The 20,698-nt window shown below is 31.3% G+C and overlaps 1 protein-coding gene across 2 annotated transcripts in view; it reads left to right on the top strand.

The window, feature by feature from the left end:
• Positions 1 to 20,698, top strand: part of LOC108912746 (protein split ends) — a 238,945-nt gene that overhangs the window by 13,652 nt on the left and 204,595 nt on the right. Inside the window, exon 2 of one of the 2 annotated variants that reach the window (XM_018718125.2) lies at positions 8,084 to 8,149. The exons of the other annotated variant lie outside the window; for it this stretch is intronic. Coding sequence (XP_018573641.1) covers positions 8,084 to 8,149 — 66 coding nt within the window. The remainder of the gene's footprint in view (positions 1 to 8,083; positions 8,150 to 20,698) is intronic. 2 annotated transcript variants of the gene reach the window in all.

Here is a 20,698-nt window from a genome sequence, read left to right as displayed (position 1 = left end):
TATCTCCAATTTCCACCATCTAATTTAATAGCACTCCGCGGATTTTTTTTTTATCTAAAATGACCCTTTTTTGGATATATTCCTATTAATTAAGTAAATCTAAATGTCAACGGTTTTTTATCTGTTGGGTACATATTATATTTCTAACAAAAGATTCGTATGATTTTTGTTACAAAACTAGTTTTAGTCGTTTCAATTTATTAATTTTTGTTACAATACAATTTTAGAGTATTTATACATTTAAAAAATAAGACGATTTGCAGGATCTTTTTTTCAAAGTGGATACAAATACAATGCTGGGAATTTTTCGCTACATATTTATCAAATATTTAAGTGAAAAAATAAAAAAAACTATTGGTACGAATTACTGTCATTGTGGCCAGTTATACGTTGTGCGCCATCACCTTAAAAAAAATGTCCACTTTGTGTAAGCTGTAAAGTTGTAAGTAAGTTGTTTATCTGAAATCTAAAATCAAAAATTTTTCTAAAATGTATCCGTAGTTGGAGGATGTTGAAGGATATAATAAAATCAATGAAAACTTAAAAATAAATTAAACGGGATTACGAACTTTAGTCTCGATTTTTCAATTTTTTTGTCTTGAATGCGTTAAAAATATATAAAAATAATTGTTTTTCCTGTTGTGTTAGTATCTATATCCACCGAGATATCCTTCAAATAATTCAATTTACTTTTAAGTTAAAAAAAGTGGATGTCTTGTGTTCAAGATCTAGAGCTTTACACAAATTAAGAAAACGTACTTAGTTTCGAGAAAAACACACAGTTGTACACATAAAACTCGTGTTTACCACGTGTGTACAGAAACCATAGATCTACAGTCGATTAACACGATTGTTAATAGTTTCAGTTACACTTATTTCTCAATGACAAAAAAAATCTAGAAAATCAAATAAAAACCTAAAAAGACCGCCATAAAGTAGGTACCTAAATGATACGATAGCTCACGTATAATATTAATTTCGAAAAAATCGTTTGAGTACCTACCATATTTTACATTTATGTTTATCTACCAAAATCGATTTTTGGGTTGTTTCATGTAAATACCACCTTAATGACATTGTTTCCCAGTACCTCCACCACTGGTGTATTAGTGAACCGTCAGATGTGTGAACCATCTTGGTGATTTTTTTTTAATGACTTAAAAGTTTAACAGCACAAACTTGACTAATCCTGTAGTTGTGTTTGTTGTAGCTTCGAACTATACCAATACTGTCAGTTTGGTTTAAACATGTCAGAAAAACATTACAATTTTTTTTTTGTCTTATTCTAGATAATTCTGAATTCTTGGGTCATTTTTCCTGTTTATTATTTCACAACTATATAAAACATTGCCGCTTTGTTCCAGTAAAGGAAGGTCTGCGGACTAATCTACTAAAAGGGAAAGTTCGGTAAAAAAGGCCTTTCTTTGCCGGAAACAAATTACCTATATGTATTACTTAACCACCGAACACAATTAATGTTAAAGTATAAGTGATGTAAGTGACTGGAAATGCGTTGCACCTTGCTTCCGGTGACACGTTAAACGTCGAAACGTTGAAGACGGTAGACGAAGGTTGAAACACCTGTAGGTATAACGCGATTAAAAAAATTCCGCCCCAGCGGTTAACCATTGTAAGATATACGATATTTTTTTCGTATCTGGTGCACGAATTATTCGGTTACTATACTCGCTTGGCGTGATACACGATATTTTGTAAAAGTATCAAAAAACATGCCTGTAAATTCTTATGCGTTCTCACAGGTATTAGTAAGTTTTTCGTAATCGTACCTAAATATCAGACCTGTTCCAGTGAAACGTGCTGCTAACGTCATTTTAACGCCATGATTGTTGCCAGCGGACTTTGAAATGTTGCCAACAATTTTCTGGTAGAACGAAAGAGTAAAAAGTAACGTCTGGCGCTTTGCTGCGCTCCGTATAGGATAGGTTTACAGAGGCGAAGTTCACCATTACTGCCAAAATGTGAACTATAATCATATTTAATATATACATGCATTTGCAGGGTGCCCCGATATTTCTCGAACATCGCTTTCACGTACCATAGATTCTTAGGTTCAAAATAATATAATTTAATTAAATTTACCTTCGCGAAAAGTGCCTCGTTCTGCCGCTAGAGGGTGTCAAAGTTACCAAAAACTTTTTTCCCGAATAACACTAGAAAACTGATTTAAATGAAATTTGGTATGCTAGTACTTTTTGGCATAGTAGTGTAATCACTATTACACTGAACTGACTTATTATTTAATAGAATTCTAAATGCCATTATAAGAACATTCCATATTATACAGGGTATTTGGTAAGTCGATGCATTCCTTGCAGGAGTGATTTGTGATATATTTCATTAATATAATATATTCCAAAAACACTTACTTTCCGATTTACAGGGTGTTAAAGTTTTAATAAAAAAATACAGATTTATAAATATTGCGAAAACCGCTCAAAATATTTTAATAAAATTTTACAGGCTTTGACAGTGAACAACAATACATGTTTTACGATAAAAAATATTGTTTTCAGTTTCACCAGTGGCGTGCGCACAGGCATGTCTGTAAATATTGTTGTAGAAAAAAATGATACATCATTAATTTTTCCTAAAATAAAAATTATTTTTGAATTCCTTGTTCAAATTGGAAGAGAAAAGGTATCTCGACTGTTTTTCTTAAGACGCACCGTTTTCAAGTAAAAAAAAATAAAATCGATTTATTGCATGGCGTAATTCACTTTCAATAATTTGAAAAATAGCAGAAATTATGCATTTAACTGCCTCAAACTCAAAGTGACAGCTATTATTAATTTTGTCAAACAATAACAAAAACGACTGCACAGCCAACTTGCTAATTTCTGTTTAGATAGTAAATAGTGAATCTAAAAACTGATAAAAAATTTTTAGACTGATGTTAACTGCGAGGAATAATTATCATCCTGTAGATCAGAAACTAAGCGTTTTCGGAATATGGTACATTAAGGAAATATATCACAATTCACTTGCACTATAACCTCCTGCAAGGAATGCATCGACTTACCAAACACCCTGTATATGATACAGATAAATAGGTGAATATTGGATATAAAACGCGTATAGCTAACAACATTGTATAGTGACCATATTTTTTATTAAATTATTGTATAAACTAGTAACCGTTTATAATCTTTACAAAATTATAGCTATAACTGTATTAAAGTGTTTTATACTCGTTCTAATTTTGATAATAATAAATGCATTCATCAGTTGTATGAGTTAATTCATGACATTAAGATTTCAAAAATTTCATTGTATGTAATTATAAGCTGAGATTCAAATGTAAACATATAACAAACGTTTTAGTATTAAAAATAATGACAAATCGCTCCTAAAACTATCCAGATTCTTAGTAACGATGCATCTGTGTCTTCTTGTATCCCACAAAACATGTGTCTATATTGTCTATGCTCATCCAACTAGAAGAAGCGTAATAGTCGAGGTACAGCGAACTATCGGAAATTTTACGATCATAACCGATTATGCAGCCCCGGATCTTCAATTTTTTTTTAGGCGGGGCAAAAACTGAAAAATGCCGCCTCCGCCCACTTATATTTATTTTTACCTTTATCATCTATATAATTTCAGCTATCAGATGTCCACTAATTGATTGACATTTGGACATAGCCTACCTAGGCCTTCCGGAAATAATGCATCCATCGCTGGTTCTTTCTATGTTAAGCCTATTTATTTACAAATATATAGACATGAACGTGTAAGATATATATTTTATACACAGCACAGGATAGGATTTAAAATAAAAATATGTATAATAAAAATCAAATATATTATTGCATTTGTGAATTGAAATTACAATTTTACTCTTCGAGTTTTTTGTTTAGTAAATGATGAGTTGTCCATTCGTCTGTAAAGTGTGAATTTGGCCGCCCTTTGAACTTGCCGCCCGGGGCATAGGCCCCCCCCCTAGATCCGGGGCTGCGATTATGCACCGAGACGTGACGATCACTTAACCATTATAAGAGGCGTTTTACACTTTAAAAACGCAAACATAATTATTATAAAAACGAATTGTTCTGTTAATACAGCTGTTATATACAGATTCGTATGTTGGTCTTTATACAGCAAATCTTCCCTATTATACAAATGGAATATAACACATAATAATATATAAGTAATTCATTATAACCTTTATTTCATAGATGCATAAGGTGTGTGCGATTTCCAGTTGCATTATGAATATGGACTTGAGTATTTTTTTTAATGTTGTATATTTGTTATAAAACTTATGCGCTATACACATTCTCTAGAGAAACAGTTTAATAAAACCATTTCTTTCAGTGTATATTTACAAAAACGGAAAAAATATTCTTATTCCTAAACAAATACGCTTATATTGCTTTTGGTCAGAAATTACAAATTCAGATCTTGTTTTACTAAAAAGCCAATAATGTAGTTTTTCCAAATTTTTTATCTCTTGTAAATTGTTTGTATTTATAATGTAATGCTAATGATATATTAATCACCAGTGCGTTTTCCATACAAATCTGATTTGTTACCCAAAGTTGAATTATTTAATAATAAAAACAAATTAATGATTTTAGAATGTGGTAATTTCTTCTTTGACGAAAATAATTCCAAATGACTACCTACCACTTTATAGTAACACTCAAATTGTAAAAATACCGCGCTTGTTTCAGATTTCTGTTTTCCTATACCTATATGTATTTTGTTAAATTTGAATTGTTCTTATTTGGGGAGCATTAAATTATATAAATTCGATAAACAAACTACTGTTTATAATTTGTATAATGAGGAAAATGTGAAACGCCTAAAATATTTTTTTTTTGACTGCCACACCCAATGCGCAAGCAAAAATTGTAAATCAGAAAATGTAATTATCTTGTATTATTTCTTAATGTTTTCATGATTTGTGATCCCCTCGACCCCCCCCTCCTGGCAAATTTTCGCCCATTAAAGCAACAAAAAATTTGATAAATTTATCAGTTTTTATTACTTATTTCTTTTTATACGGTAGTCAAAAAAATTAATTATTTAATATTACATACTTAGATACATAATTGACGACTTACATTTTTTATTCATAAAATTATAACAATCTTTACTATCCATTATGTATACAGGATGTCCCTGAAATGCATGTACCAACGATACACCAAAGGTCTCTATGGTCAAATTAAGACGATTTAGGCCAACTTATAAAAAAGTGTCAACTACTACTACTATAAAATAGCCCTATCATTGTGAATACTGCTAAATAACTTTTTTTTTCTCATAAAACTTTAAAATGTTTTGAGCTAGAGTGTTCTTAAGTTCTTGATACACTTGAATCTTATATAATACATGCATATGTGAGAAAATAATATACAGTGTGTTATTATTTGGGGTCCCCATTTCCATAATCATCCAATAACTTTTGATATGCCTATGCTATCTAATTTATTGCTTCTAAAATAAAATTTCTTTATAAAAATTATATGTCTCGTAAAATTTAAATATTTGATAAATTACCAGTAAAACAGCAAAATCCTCAGCGTTACAAATATAAAAGGTTGTACAAAAATTTCGTTTTAATATTTGGAAGAGACATATCTACCCCTCTAATAAGAATAAAAGTTTATATGAATAATATATTGATTGTTGCTTTATCTGATAGTTTCATTATTAGCAAACAATACTGACAAGTCAAAAGTACGGGGCAAGCAACGTGGGAGGTTACCCAAAATGTGTAAAAAATGATCCAAACTGGTTCTTATGAAAAAAGTTATTAATTAACAACAATTTACATGCAGCGTTTTATGTCCCTGGTTTGAGAACATCTATTACATTCTTCTTAATTAGTAGATTTAACCTCTCTTAAAGGATGACCTCGCTCATATATTTCCTTTATTTGAGTCAGCTCATATATGAAACATATGTTTTTGTTTTTATAGCGACGAATTTGTAACAACGGCTGAACTACGGGGAAAAACTGGAATACTAGCTCCGAAATTCGGAGAATTGAAATGAAATCTTGAGAAATTGCAGAGAATTTATACAGGAAATCCCTTAAATGTTGGAAATTTAGACACATAATTTGAAGTAAGGTTTACACCAAGGTTTATTTGTACGTTTTGAAATTCTAAACGTAATAAGACTAGAATAAAATGTATTCAGTATAGTTTCCAAAATACATTTTTACTGATCAAATATCCAACAGGCAAGCCCAATTACAAAATAACGTGAAACAATATAATTGAAACATATATTTTGCGTGAACATATGCATATTTTCTGTGCAGTGACAGTGTGCACATGCGGCAAAAATTTTATAAGCCGTTTGATACGAGATTGAAAACATATTCCAACTGAACGTAAGTTGCTTATTACGGTAAGAACCATGGGGTAGACCGTGATGACTAATAATAGGTACCTAATTTTTCGCAAAAAGAGGATCAGTGAAAGTTAAACCTCTTCAAAACATTTTAAAGAATGAATTTGTTTTCAATTCCTAGTACGTAATCAGTAATTATTCATTTTTAATTCATGACATCAATAGTACGGACGATTTTTATCTGACATATATCAATGTTGCACCGAAAATACAGGGGAGGCTTCATTGTATGTAAGAGTGACGCTGTTGGATTCGTTGTGGCTTCGCTACGCTTTTCATAACTGATTGTGAGTGGCGGAGGCTAGCCTCCATTGCCCTTTGTAAGCATTCCGAGCCCGATCGGATTCTACTTAGATTTAAACTCTTCAGAGTAGGCCGTTGATCATTTTTTATTGTGTTGCAATTAAATTAATTCTCTACTTTTATTTTGTAATGGAAACAAAGTAATAGAAAAACTAGCGAAATTTAAATTTTTTTGATAAAAATATAATTTATAATATAGTAGAAACTGCTTTGACTTTAGTCTCTATTGGACAAGATTTTTCAATTATGTACAGGAATTTAGTTTATTTTTTTTTAATATATTATATGAATTTTCTTTTCGTTTTATTTGTGCATGACTGTAGACTTGTAAATCGGAATATGTAATAAACGTAAACTAATTCTTTGTATTTACATACTTACTTATTTGTAATATTTCTCCTTTTATCTATTCGATTGTATCTTGAGTTATACTCGTATTCTACTGTTGCTTGTAAAAAAAAGAATATTTTATTAATTGCGAAGTATCCGTATCATCATTCTACGTTTAGTATCCTCAAACCGACGCACACTGGGGTCTTTAATAAGTTAGTAATCCCAAAAATGCCTAGAGCCTATAAAAATTATCCACAATGGACATTTTTTTATCTTTAGGGATTTCCTAAGATATCCCTCGAGCTTTTTTGAGAAAAATTGCTCTAAATTTATAGAAATTGATTAACATTTTAACTTGTGTAAGACATTGCTTTATTTCTTAAACATCAATGAAATATTATAAACAATAAAAAATCAAAATGAAAAGTCATCACAAATTGATTTAGGTATACGTAAAATTTAGACTTAGCGTTTTGAAACAAATTTAAATTCACATAATCTAACCCAACCTAACCTAACAACCTAAAATCAAGTTATAAAGTATTGATTTAACATTCAGTAATACTTGATAGGTAAATAAAAGTAAATTATTAATAGTTTATCAGTAAATTTTATTTCAAGAACTCCAAATCTAACATAATCTAACCTAAAAAAAAAATAAAAAAGTTCTTTAACCTTACAAACAAGTAAAATACCAGCAATTTGTAAAAAACAAAAATAAAATTATTTGATGTTCTACTTCCATGAAAAGATTAATTCTAGATGTCTAAGCTGAACATTAATAAAAAATAACATTTACAAACTTAACCTCACCTAAATTTATCAGTTATTAGCCTTTTTTTTCTTATTCTAATTACTTTTAACCATTAAAAAACAAAGATTTGCTACGAATAATTCATTGGCATGGAAAAAATTACACCAAAAGCATTAAAAAACTAATTAACCTAGCGCAACTTTATAAATTTGGAGTAATTTTTCTCAAAAAAAAAGTCGTGAGATTTTTTAGGAAATCCCTAAAGAAAACATTTTTAAAAAATTTAATTTTGGACAATTTTTATAGGCTCTGCGTTTTTGGGACTACTGACTACAAAAGGCGAGCCGCCACTGCATTGCCGCTACTTAAAATGTATGTACAGATTTTGTATATAACTACTTTGAATATTTTTAATTGCCACCAACTCACTAAGCTCAAATTTAAGTCTCCAGCTCCACGCAACTTGGTAACAACTGTTAAAATTCGGTATATATTTTTCGAATAACCCGTACTACAAGTGAATCTTCCCGTTGAATTACATTATTACCACAGTCGTGGCTGTCGTGTTAAACGGTTGTTCTTCGGGACGGCAAAGGTGGTATTTGATTTTAATTTATCTAATGAAAAACTTAATGGCTCGACAAAGTATAAATGAGTGGTGAATGCAAACCAGAATGAGATCAGCGTGATAGAGCACTGGTAAAATACACGATCCGCGCAATAGCTATTATTTAAATTGCCCTTTAGCATGCACTGGGATTTATTTTATAATGTGTCGTGTCGTCGGTCGTTGTTGTATTTCCTTGAAGTCGACACTGAAACGTACCACTCGTTTTATTAAACATATATTTGTAAGTCTGAAGTCGGATTTCTAGTAGTTTCCAAAACGAATGAAATTCCTCCGTTTTTCGCAGGATGATGTAAACAGTATGTGACCAGATGTTCGGCTGTTTCTGGTATTTAGATTTCGGGTTTGGTACCGACCAACAAAGGCAACGCAGGGTATCCGGGAAGAGAAGCTGCTGTCTTACGTGTACCCGAAATTACTTTGGTACAATTTTGTTTTAAAAAGTTACAGGACTTTTTTTCAATATAGTTTTTTAAAAATCACTTTTTAAGATAATTCGGTGAAACTTGATGGTGTTTTTGTTGTAGCCGAAGATGAACATGGACTTATTTTTTGGACTAAAACACGTACGAATACCTATCTAAAACGGACTTTTTTTTATCATTCGGCACGTCATTTTATTTTTAAAAATATGCATTTTATTCTCAGTTCTAGTAATCTTACTTTACTATAAAGTTAAATTGTTTTCTAAAGAATCCTTTCAGATAATATAGTAAAATAACAAAACGTCACTTTATTTGCCGTAAAAAAGTATACTTAGTGCATGTCGCTAAGCTAAAGTGTACCCTTTCGAAGAATATTAGATTTTAATATTCCACTGTAGTTACCAACTAGTTAATAACTGGGTATTTGTGGGCATTTAGACCAATCAAACTTTCTAAATGTATAATAAGCTTTGTTTACATGAAATATTTAGTCTAACTTACCTCTATTCAAATGTCAGCTTCTAATGAAATATACGTATGGCTTTCCGAATGTACTTCTACGAAACATTTAGGTAAAATTTAATGGTATTAGAATACTCCTAAACTCGACTCTCTGTAACAACTTGGGAACTGATAACTACAGAAGAATATTGAAATCACAGTAAGATTTTTTAGCAACTCCACAAATTCAGCACCAACAAATAAAAATTGAAAAAAAAACGAGTGTTTCAGTGTTCTTAGCGACACTGTTTTAGGTGAAATAACTATTTTCCTTTTCGAAACTTAAAAATTCTCATATTGTTCTCATGATCATGAGTTCACTAAAATACTCACTTTCATTCTTATTTACTCAAATTAAGAGAGGGATCGGAGTGAAAGGGCGTGGTTTTGACGCATGCGCATGTCGTACACCTGACAAATAATTGTTTTAATACCTAAATTTATTTTCAGGTACTCAAATATTACTCAGTATTACTCAAAGCTTGTACACTAAATTAATCTTGACCTTTCCTCCTCGATCTGATATTTATTTTTTTAATTTATTCATTTCTCAATATAAGTGTTTTTAATAAAAAAATCGTCAAATTATATCCAATCTGAAAAACTGTTATTATTTGGTATTTTTTACTTTTCAGATAGGTAATATATTTCATTACCAACAATTATAAATATATTTTATTACCAATCTAAATATAACTATTTTTAATTTAGGAATTATTTAGGCTTTCCGAGGATTTTTCATATTTTCATCTTAAATACACGTTAACGTCAGTTTATAAAAAGTAGGTTAGAAATGATAAACTGGGGCTACAATTTTTTTTGCTTTTTAGCTCCTTAGGGACAAAGAAATTTCCCTTGTTTACAATTGTAGGAGTTATATAAATAACACTTATATAAGAATTTGTACCTGCTACATATACCTCAAATTGCCTGCAGTTTGGTTTTGTGTCGAGCGGAGAGTAAAAAAACGCTTCTTGCTTCTTGTCTTTCGTTCCTCAATAATATCAAAGGCTATTGCTGGAATTTCCAATTTTTAAATTAATGATCTTTGATACATTTATTAACCAATAATTTTATATGAATATATTTCCCATTAGTATCATATTTAGCAGTTTTTATATTTCTTATCTATTTCCGGCGTCCAAATATTTTCCTCATTTGATTTTCAACTTGCTCTTGTGATTGCTACACATAGTCTAAATCTACATACTTTTGCCCACAAACATACAAAACATAACATTGTAATGGGATATACTTATATTGACCAAACTAGTAAATATTTAAAAAAACGGATTTCTGAGCATATAAAAAATTGTCAGCACAATAAAACGGCTCTTGCAGAACAGGCAGAATATTAAATATTTATATATCTACAATTTTCAAATTTCTTTGGTGATTTTTGAAAGGCTGCTTCATGAATAATAGTCGTCGAGAAAAAAAACATCTTAAAGCTTGGAAATCCTAGTTTTGATATATTGAGATGAAAATTTGTTTTGAGCATTACACTTGTCGCAATCAAAAGAAATAATGCAAGGCAAAAATTTTACAATTTTTTTTTTTTTTCAAAACACCCATGGCTCAGAAAATTAGTTCTTCGACATTTGATGAGTATTTAACGCGAAATTGTAAGAAAAATAACACGTTTTTTTTCCATCTTAATCATCAGTAATTGACATTTAAGGAGCAATAAATTTTTGAAAAAGAAAAATTGTAAAATTTTTGCCTTGCATTATTTCTTTTGTGATACTCGAAAAAAATTTTCATCTGAAGATTTGAAAACTAGAATCTTAAAATGATTTTTTTTCTCAATATGACTAATAATCATGAAGTTACAGTCTTCCAAAAATCACTTGGAAATTTTTTTGTTGAGTTTAATTTTAAGTTTGATGAAACCAAAATTACTGACAAACAAAAGAAATGATTCACATAAAAATAGTATAAACAGTAAGCAAGATAATATTCGGAAAATTTGAATAATAAACAATCGGGAAATTTTGAAACGTAGTAATTAAAATGGATCAAAATGCCGGTTGTAGCAAACGGTTTCTTGGTCATAAACACCCTAACCTATGCGATGGCATTATTTTGTAGAAAACGCTTAAAATTTAAAAACTAAATGTTGCTAAAATATTTTTGAAGTTTTCTTGATAAAATCTCTAAAAATAATAGATGTTATGTTTTTTACCTTTTTGCATATTTTCTATATCTTGTTGCCTTCTAAACTGATACGCCTATGGATTTTCGATCTCCGCACACTTCATGAGCTAGCAATGAGTCATTATCCATAATTTCGACGGAAAGTTAAGGTATATCTAACTAACCTAACATGCTATGACAACTTACAAAATGAAAAAATAATAAAATACGAGTAGTACCTTGGTACGTTTTGTAAGTGACATTTTAATAAATTATGTCTTCTTATTTTAGTGTTTTAGTCTATTTGTTTTGAACCCCCTTTTCATAAAGTTAAAAGAAAAACTTTTTATAAAGTTAAAAAACTGACCATGTGAAAATGAAAATATAGGTGAGGATTATATTGGTTTTTCTTTATTCCTATAATTTTAATTTAAATTAATTTCTGAAATTCCTATTGAAATTGCATATCAAGTGACTTTTTAATAATCCCTTTTAAGTATTTGTCACCATTGGCTTTATGCAAAAATGTTACTTTCCAATATCATTTATGAATAACGAGATTTAAAAATTTAGATTTAAAATTATAAAATTATGTACTTTGGCATTTCATCGTTTCCTTGCACCGAATACGACCACCTTTTTGTAAGTTCTAAACAATCTAAACGATGCACTTGTCTATATTTCTAAATTCTAAACCAGATAGACGAAAGTCCCCACACAAGAATGTACCTGCTAACTCAGACGCTTTGTTGGTTCTATAATATGTATTTCCAAAGGTCACCCCGCTCAGACAGGACGGACAGGTAGATATCCGAAATGTAAATCTTAACCTTTTTCGGGAATATTCCTTTCAGGGGACCGAGGAAGGTTGACGTTCCACTTGTCGGGCGAAAAGGGGGTGTCACTTTTTTCATGCTTCGGCTACGTGATTCTATTCCAGGCAAATGAAGTCCATTATGCCCGCTCGAATTCCTGATTACTGGATCTTTTGTTAGCTCGGTGGGCGTAATAAAAACGAAATCGACAAAAAAATGCGATTTTGATGCCTCCAAAATGGAAGTCCTGCGGTTGGAATTGTATTCTTGAAGTTAGGTCTGCTTTAACTTTTTTAAATTGGACATGGCCGAGCAAAAGCTAAGAATTTCATGAAAATTTGTAAAACGATATACCATGTGGACCATCTTGGAAACTATAAGAGATAGGAAAGAGATATTAATGATAAGCTTTTACAGAAATTTGAGACTATTCTTATTAGTTTCGAAAAATTGTGCGGTGTTGCCAGATTTATCAAAAATATTAAAATATTGATTTTTGAGGTTATTTTTGAATTTTTTTTCCCACTTAAAAAGCCAAAAAATGTTCTATTTGCTTAGCTTAAAATTCATTAAGACGCCCATAAGACAAAAGAAAGTTGATGATGGTTTCTCGCAACCGAAACGTCGCAATGAAAATCTAAATATACAGTGAAATTTACCGAAAAAACTTGTGATTTCAGATTTTAAAAATTCCTCTAAATAAGAAAGTTACAGACGATATGTGTAATTCTTTTTTTTGTTTTGTTCTTAATGGTCCTGGAAAAGTTTTTAGGAAAAAAAGTTCTGGACAAACGAAATTCGGAAAAAATGCAAAAATCATAATTTTAGTATTCACTCTCGATCGTAACTGACGTAGGCTATTGAATATATCCAAAAAAACAGGGTTAACATTTTAAAAGGAACTATGACGTTCAAGATACTTTATTTTGTAGCGAATTGAATTTCTCATCGAAATGGCTTATTTAAAAAATGTAAAAGGAATATTTTATGCAAAAAATCGTTAATAAACAATTTTAAAGAAAGCAATAAATAAGATTTTTTGATTTTTTTTCCATTTTTAATAAAATAATTTGGTAAAAACTTAAGAATTTAAGTACAATAAAGTTTATTAATAATATATACAGGGTGTTTCTAAAATAGGGTTCCAAACTTCTGCTGCGTTTATAACTCATTGAAATAAGCCAAAAAGTTCTTATTAACATGTGCCCTAAAACGCACCCTTAGTTATATGCCCTTAAAAGGGCTCAAACAAAACTTATTTTTTTCTGTTATTGACAAAAATTTATTTTTTACAAGCTTTATACGACTTCATTTAATGAGAATTTAAAGGACTTTTTTTAAATTAATTTGAATTAACTTGAATCAAGTAAAGTAAATATACAGGGTGTTTCTAAAATAGGGTTCCAAACTTCTGCTGCGTTTATAATATTAACATGTGTCCTAAAACGCACCCTTAGGAAGTTATATGCCCTTAAAGGGGCTCGAACAAAACTGTTTTTTTTTCTGTTATTGACAAAACGGTCGCAAATAAATAGAAAACAATTTATGGGTCTTACATTTTACGTTAAATAACATGGGCTACTCCGTTTTTCGATATGCGTCCCATTTAGGTTGGTGAAGGGGGTTTTCGGCCCGTAATTTTTTTTATTTCAATTTTTTTACAATTTTCTCTACAGATTTATAAAATCTTAACAATTTTACGTAAAAAATATTATCTTTGTCCAAATCGATATTTCCAATGGTTTTCGAGTAAATTGAGTTTGAAAATTACTCTGCTCTTTAAGTTATTAGAACAAAAATTACAAAAATCAGTTTACCATGGCAAACAAAAGACTGACGTTGCCACAACGCTTAACAATTTAAGTTATTCATAAACTGTCAATTGAGCTTTGCAGTGTTTAATTAGTAAAAGTGGAAAATTTAATTTGAGCCCTTTTAAGGGCATATAACTTCCTAAGGGTGCGTTTTAGGGCACATGTTAATAGGAACTTTTTGACTTATTTTAATGAGTTATAAACGCAGCAGAAGTTTGAAACCCTATTTTAGAAACACCCTGTATACAGTGTGTACACAGATGGAGTTGACAAGAGGAAAAACTTTTGTTTTTGACTTTAACGAAAAATGTCACTCTTTATAAAAAATTCTGCCCCTCGAAAAAAATGAGACTGTACTATAAACATCTTAGATTAGATATACAGGGTGCTCATAAATTAAAAAAACACGAAAATACTCAATAGTACCATTATTTATTATTTTACACATTTAAAAAAAATTTGAAGATCTGGAGAAAAATCTGAAAAAACGCATTCCAGCCTAAAATAAAAAAAATTAAATTTGTTTTTGCTTTTGTGTTGTTTCGCGATCTGTCTAACAAATGTGGTTATTTTATTTCTATTCCAATTTATTTCGCTAAGTGCGGAAAGGTCGTTTGACAGCTACAATTGGCGTACCTACTTCTGAATGTACTCCTCAAATTGAATATCCATGGCCACAATCGTTAATAGATACAATAATCACTCAGAAATACGTTTTTGTTTGTCATTTTTACTTTGTTTACACATTTCCAATAGCTATTCACAAATTCACAAAACGATCACAAAGAAATTTATTGAAATTTGTTCAAGACAACGCCTGTTGGGTCAGTTAGTACGTTATTAAATTTAAGTTTATGAAACGGTTTTGTTGGTATTTCGACAAGGCCCTTTGGCATTCATTTTGGGTGAATCCGAGGGTAAATCCAACCACTTAATATGGAATTTATTGACTATTACTCCTATTGTTTCTCACTTTGTACGATTATTCTCAAATTAAGGGCAGTTATTGCTCATTTTCCCCTAAACGATAAATAATCTGTCTTCAATGGACATTTTATTCCCGTTTACATAACAACTTAGTCTATTTTCTCACACAAAAAATCTCATGCGATTGTTTGTAACACAGGCCTACATTGCAACTGAAAATGACAGATTCGCGTGATGCTAATTAATGTGTACTTTCCCTCGATTTTGTGGCACTTCATAGAAATAAATGGCTTAGTTGCCATCTGCCGTGATTTTTTCGCCATTGCACAAGCACGCAAAATGCGAGGTTGTCGACATACAACAAACATTACGACAAATTCGTACAAAAATCGACGTCGAATTTCGTAACTTGCGCCGCTGTTGTTGTCCACTTTCGAATGCCTGCTGCCCGAGCAAATCGAGAACGAAAACAATAGATTTTATTATTCATCGGATCTAGAATGCGCCCGGTATGAACCGCCTACCTGATTAAAGTTTAATGTTATTGTTCTGTGACGTTGGCAATGTGTATAGAGTTGGACCTACCTACATTTTCAACTACTGGCGCTTGTTTGTTCTGAATATGAAAAATAAAAACGAAAAGTATTTAGCATTTTAATAATAATTGCAAAACGGTGATATTTGGATTAACTTAATTAGTGCAGCTTAACCTCGAAATTTCAGAAATTTCTGTTTGTGCATAATTTATACAAATATTTTATCACTTCCTTTTCGCCCGCATTTCGGGTTTCTAATAAAATCTATTTAAATGTAGAAATTATATTGGACACATGATTTGGTCTTCCATCATTGGTTGTATTTTTTTAAATCAAAAGCTTCTGAACAAAATTGTACTTGCTTTGATTCCCAGTTCTATAATTATTATATTGATTTATTTAGTTGCTGTACTTAGTTACTATACAAGGTATTGCAGGACTAAGTGGCCAAACTTAAAATTTGAATTCTGATTGTCGAAATATAAAAAATAACCAAGAAAAAGAAGTTACCAAAAATTTTATTACATGTAAAATAACTAGAACTCGTTCCCCAATAAAACTTCTATGATTTTGTTTCCTAAAAATATGAACAGTCGAAATAACTTTTTTTTCTATACAATACTTTTAAGAAAATTTCTACGTCAATGATTTTTTCAGATTTGTCATGATTCCATCGAGTTTTCTACTAAAAAATCGTATTTACTCTTTGTTTACTAAACGAGTAGTTCCTTAATCCCCAAAGGTCACACTTAGGATGGACCTTAAAGGTCACACTAGTGCGAATTGGGATTTTGCCAACTTTGAACATGTATGTCTTCTTTATCTGTGAACGATAACAGCGTATTCAGATCAAAACTGAGGTAAAATTTTCCGAGAAATCGAATGATATAATTATTAGTTATTTTTTTTAATTCGTATTTTTTATATACATGGTGTTTGTAAATAAGTGCGAAATATTTTACGGGGTGGTTGTCGAAATATGCTTCGTTTCCGAAATACAGTGTTTAAATTTTAATTTTTTATTTATTTTTATTAATTATTTCAGTTTTAAAAATATTGACTCGAAATTTGAAAAATCCTTTGGAGAGATACATGTACATTTTTTTGGGGTGATCCGAATATTTCTACTTGCACCAGAGGCGTTCGTGCGAGAATGCCACAACTTTTTCTTAATAAAAAAATGGTACGCCACTGACTTTTTCCCGTTTTGATATTTTTTTATAAATCCGCCATCAATTCTGAATAAAATTGGTTTCTTCAATTTTTTTCGTAGGATGCACCGTTTTTGAGGAAAAAAATAAAACATTTTACTGCAAGTTGTGAATTTTTAATTTTTATTGGTATAAAATACAACCATCAAATTTCGAGACTGAATAATAAAAATAAATAAAAAATTAAAATTTAAACACTGTATTTCGGAAACGAGGCATATTTCGACCTTTTTTTCACAAAATAACTTCGGCAACCATTATAAGTTGTGTTTTTTTGCTCCTTTTCTGTAAATTGATGTTTAACTTGCACTCTTTTGTATAAAAATATTAATTTACATAAACAAAATTTTCCATAAATATTGACAAATACATGTATTAAACTATTAATGAAAAAAAAAATTATTAACAATAAATAATGTTCTAGTCTATTCGACACGTAAAGTGAGGTGAAAAAAATCGAAAATCTGCATTTCAATTCACTTTATTTGTGGAATGTATGATATAAATTCGGCCACACTTTTGCCCACACTAAAGTCACACTAATGCGAATTCGCACCGATCGGAGTTTTCACTCTTTAGTTTGGCCGATATTAAGAGACTAAAGCCATCTGTGGTACGCCTCGACTGTTTGGGCTATAGAAAGAATTATCGTGGTAGTAGGAGCCCTCGGCAGCTGTTTGCTGAGCCAAAAAACGGTGGTGCGAATTCGCACTAGTGTGACCTTTGAGGGTTAATTATTTTGGGTTTATTGAACTGACTGGTAATGTAAATTTAAAATGTTCCAACAGGAAACTAATCCATTTTACAAAGAAAATAGAAGAAATCTTTTGATCCCTTTTATATCTCCTACTAGTTACAGTATTTATATGCGAATTTAACGTATATTGACCTTTATTTAAATAAATAATTAATCCAAGTTTCATTACGTCACGTTTTCGTAGAAATTGTTTCATATTTTGACCACAGACTCATATTTTAAATTTGGCTTGAAACACCCTGTATTTAATGGTGAAACGCCAACTTAAAAGAAAACAATCCTAGTCTGGTTTAAACATAATAAATATAAATACTTAAATAATTAAACCGATTTGGCCTCTTATAAAAAGTCGTCAAATTCACCTTGAAGATTATACATTTTTATGTAAAATGTCGAAACATCTGCGACCGACATTTTGAGATTTAGATTCCAACAGACCAGATTTGAGATAAGCGGCCTTTATTTGATAATCACTGCCAATTCATTTCCAAACGAAACTGGTGTTTTTAAAGGCATTTATATCGGTGTTTGGTCAAATGTTCGCCATCTTGTATCCGCCATTTTGAGATTTGAAATGTTTTATATCAGGTTCTTGATCAATAATTCCGTTTACTATTTTTAATTCGTTTAAACTGAGATTGAATTTCTCATCAATTTTTGGGTTTATGGCTGCCATATTAATATTACCATCTAAATTTTTACAAAGGCGCACACGGGTTTTGTAGTTCTGAGGTCAAGCTTTAAAATGAGCCCTTATATTAATTTTTTTGTCGCTTCAAATTTTGGTGGCAGACTGATCCGGTTGATTGATCGAAATTTTTTGAGAATATGGCCGCCATATTCACGTCGCCATCTTGATTTTTGCAATGGCGCACACAGGTTTTTTATAGTTCTTAGTGTAAGTTGTAAAATGAACCCTCATACATATTTTTACGTCGCTCCAAATTTTAACGGCAAATAATAGACCAGGGTCGATAATTTTTGAAACCAAAAAAAATTATAGTAGGATGAAACCCATTGGAAAAGAAAGAGAATATAATAGGAATGAAAGGAAAAATAATTTACGGGCGATCTGAGGTCGGGAAGGGGTAGTGGGTGTGTTTTTAAGGGTAAAAAACGGTTTCCCTTGATTTCCAGAAAAACTACAAGTCTTATGGAAAAAAGTTAAATGGCAAAGTTGTAGGTAATAAAAANTTTTACCCTTAAAAACTCACCCCCTTCCCCTTCCCGACCTCAGATCGCCCGTAAATTATTTTTCTTTTCATTTCTGTTATATTCTCTTCCTTTTCCAATGGGTTTCATCCTACTATAATTTTTTTTCACTTTTTACCATTTTTGAAGGCTTTAAGCACTGGTCTATAAATCCAATTTTTATTTGTTTTTCCAACCTGTTCAGAATTGAATTAAACAAAGTTTGCAATAATTGCCGAAAAGCAAAATATTACACCTATGCGCATTTTATTGTAATTATAATGTTATATGGGTCATTATTCATTGTTTTTTTTTTATTATTTAACAAACAGTTTGAATGAAGCGTTATGGGAAATCGAGTCACCGCATCGACATCCGGGAAAAGCAACTGTACCGTGTGTTGTGGCGGTACAGTTTCAATATCTTTTAAAACAAGCATTGGCAATCTACCGCGCTTAGTTCCAGGAACAGTCGGAAAAAATCGTGAAAGTTGCATCATTGCAGCCGCATTTTGAATGGGTTATTTTTAAACAGGTAGCGATATTTACGGCGTTATAAAAATGTTATTGACTAAGCGGCCTTCCATGCATATAAAATTCTAAAAATACCCCGATAATAGATAATAGACCATAGGCCATAAGTCGCAGTTGATTATCCCGCAATTATTGAGCAATGTGTAAATAATGTTTCCAAGGTAATATGTAAAACAATTAACATTATTATAAACAATGTTATATAATTTTATTTAAATGTGATTAGTTTTGGTTTCGCGCTGGTCATTTTTTTTCACAACTGGACTTGCCCAACGTCGAAACAATGCGATTTTCTCTGCAAGCGCGATCAAAGTTGGCGTTTACGTTTCGAAATACCTATGCAAATAAAAACACACTTTGCCAACAGCGGGGAAAAAATAAAATTGTAAGTATTGTTGTCTGCCGGTTCTTGGAAAATGTTGCGACAGCGGTTTTGAGCGGCACCTGCATAAGAAGTTGATATTTTAATAGAGGGTGACACTTTTTTGCGCCGGTGTTTGAATACCGAGTTGAATGCTTACAAGGCCGAAAGGAATTGGTCACATTTGGGCTAGGGCGATTTGTTCTACAAAGTGTAACTGTCGAGCATTTTCACTGCAAGTCTAATCGTTTAATAATAATCGACAGCAGGTAGCTATTTTCCGTCATCAAAAATTTTATTAGCTGCAGCAAAAAAATACACTGTTGAAAATCTGCAGCGTTCGATACACATTTTGTTTGGATAAAAAAGTCCAGAGGATTCATATCCGGACTGCGTGCTGGCCAACGTACAGAATCTTTCGTCCATTTTCCTTTCCGGAAAGTTGGTATATAAAAATTCACAAACTACACGAAAAACATGGGGAAGGGCGCTGTCATACATTAAGAACATTTGGGTACGGATTTGTAAAGGGACGTCTTCCAAGAAATCCGGTAAGACGTTTGTTAAAAACTCTAAATAAGCAGCACCATTTAAACTTGCAGATACATAACAGTATTGCACCGAATAATCTGTAAACGGGTCTGAAAATCATTGTTATTTAATGCCTGAATAATTGTTCCTGTAGCACACGCCACACTGTTAAATACACCCACTTCTCGGACAATGTAGCGAGTACTGCGCCTCGGATCTTCAACGAGGTTTATGATGTTTTCTTCATTGTCTAAAACATGTGGCCTCTCCTGTCCACGACCATCATATTGGACATGGACATCTCCGGCATCCCGTAACCTTTCAACTGTCTTTTGCACTGTTCTACTGTTAGGTTGTCGTCCGTTACGGTAACGGATCGCATGCAATTGTACCGACCTTCTCCCTGTATTAATACCATAGCTGCTAGTTCTTGATCAGAAAACAATTAGAAAAACGCTGCACGCATGTAGCGAGCTCGAAGCATTCTGGTCATGCACGTGCACAAGATGCACATTTATGGTTAATTTTCTCAAAAACAGAAGCATTTAGACCATC

The sequence above is a fragment of the Anoplophora glabripennis genome, unplaced genomic scaffold (assembly GCF_000390285.2).
Source record: "Anoplophora glabripennis isolate ALB-LARVAE unplaced genomic scaffold, Agla_2.0 scaffold448, whole genome shotgun sequence".
NCBI classification, from domain to species: Eukaryota; Metazoa; Arthropoda; class Insecta; order Coleoptera; family Cerambycidae; genus Anoplophora; species Anoplophora glabripennis.
Note: the sequence above shows the minus strand (reverse complement) of the source record. Positions and strands in the feature narration are given on the sequence as shown.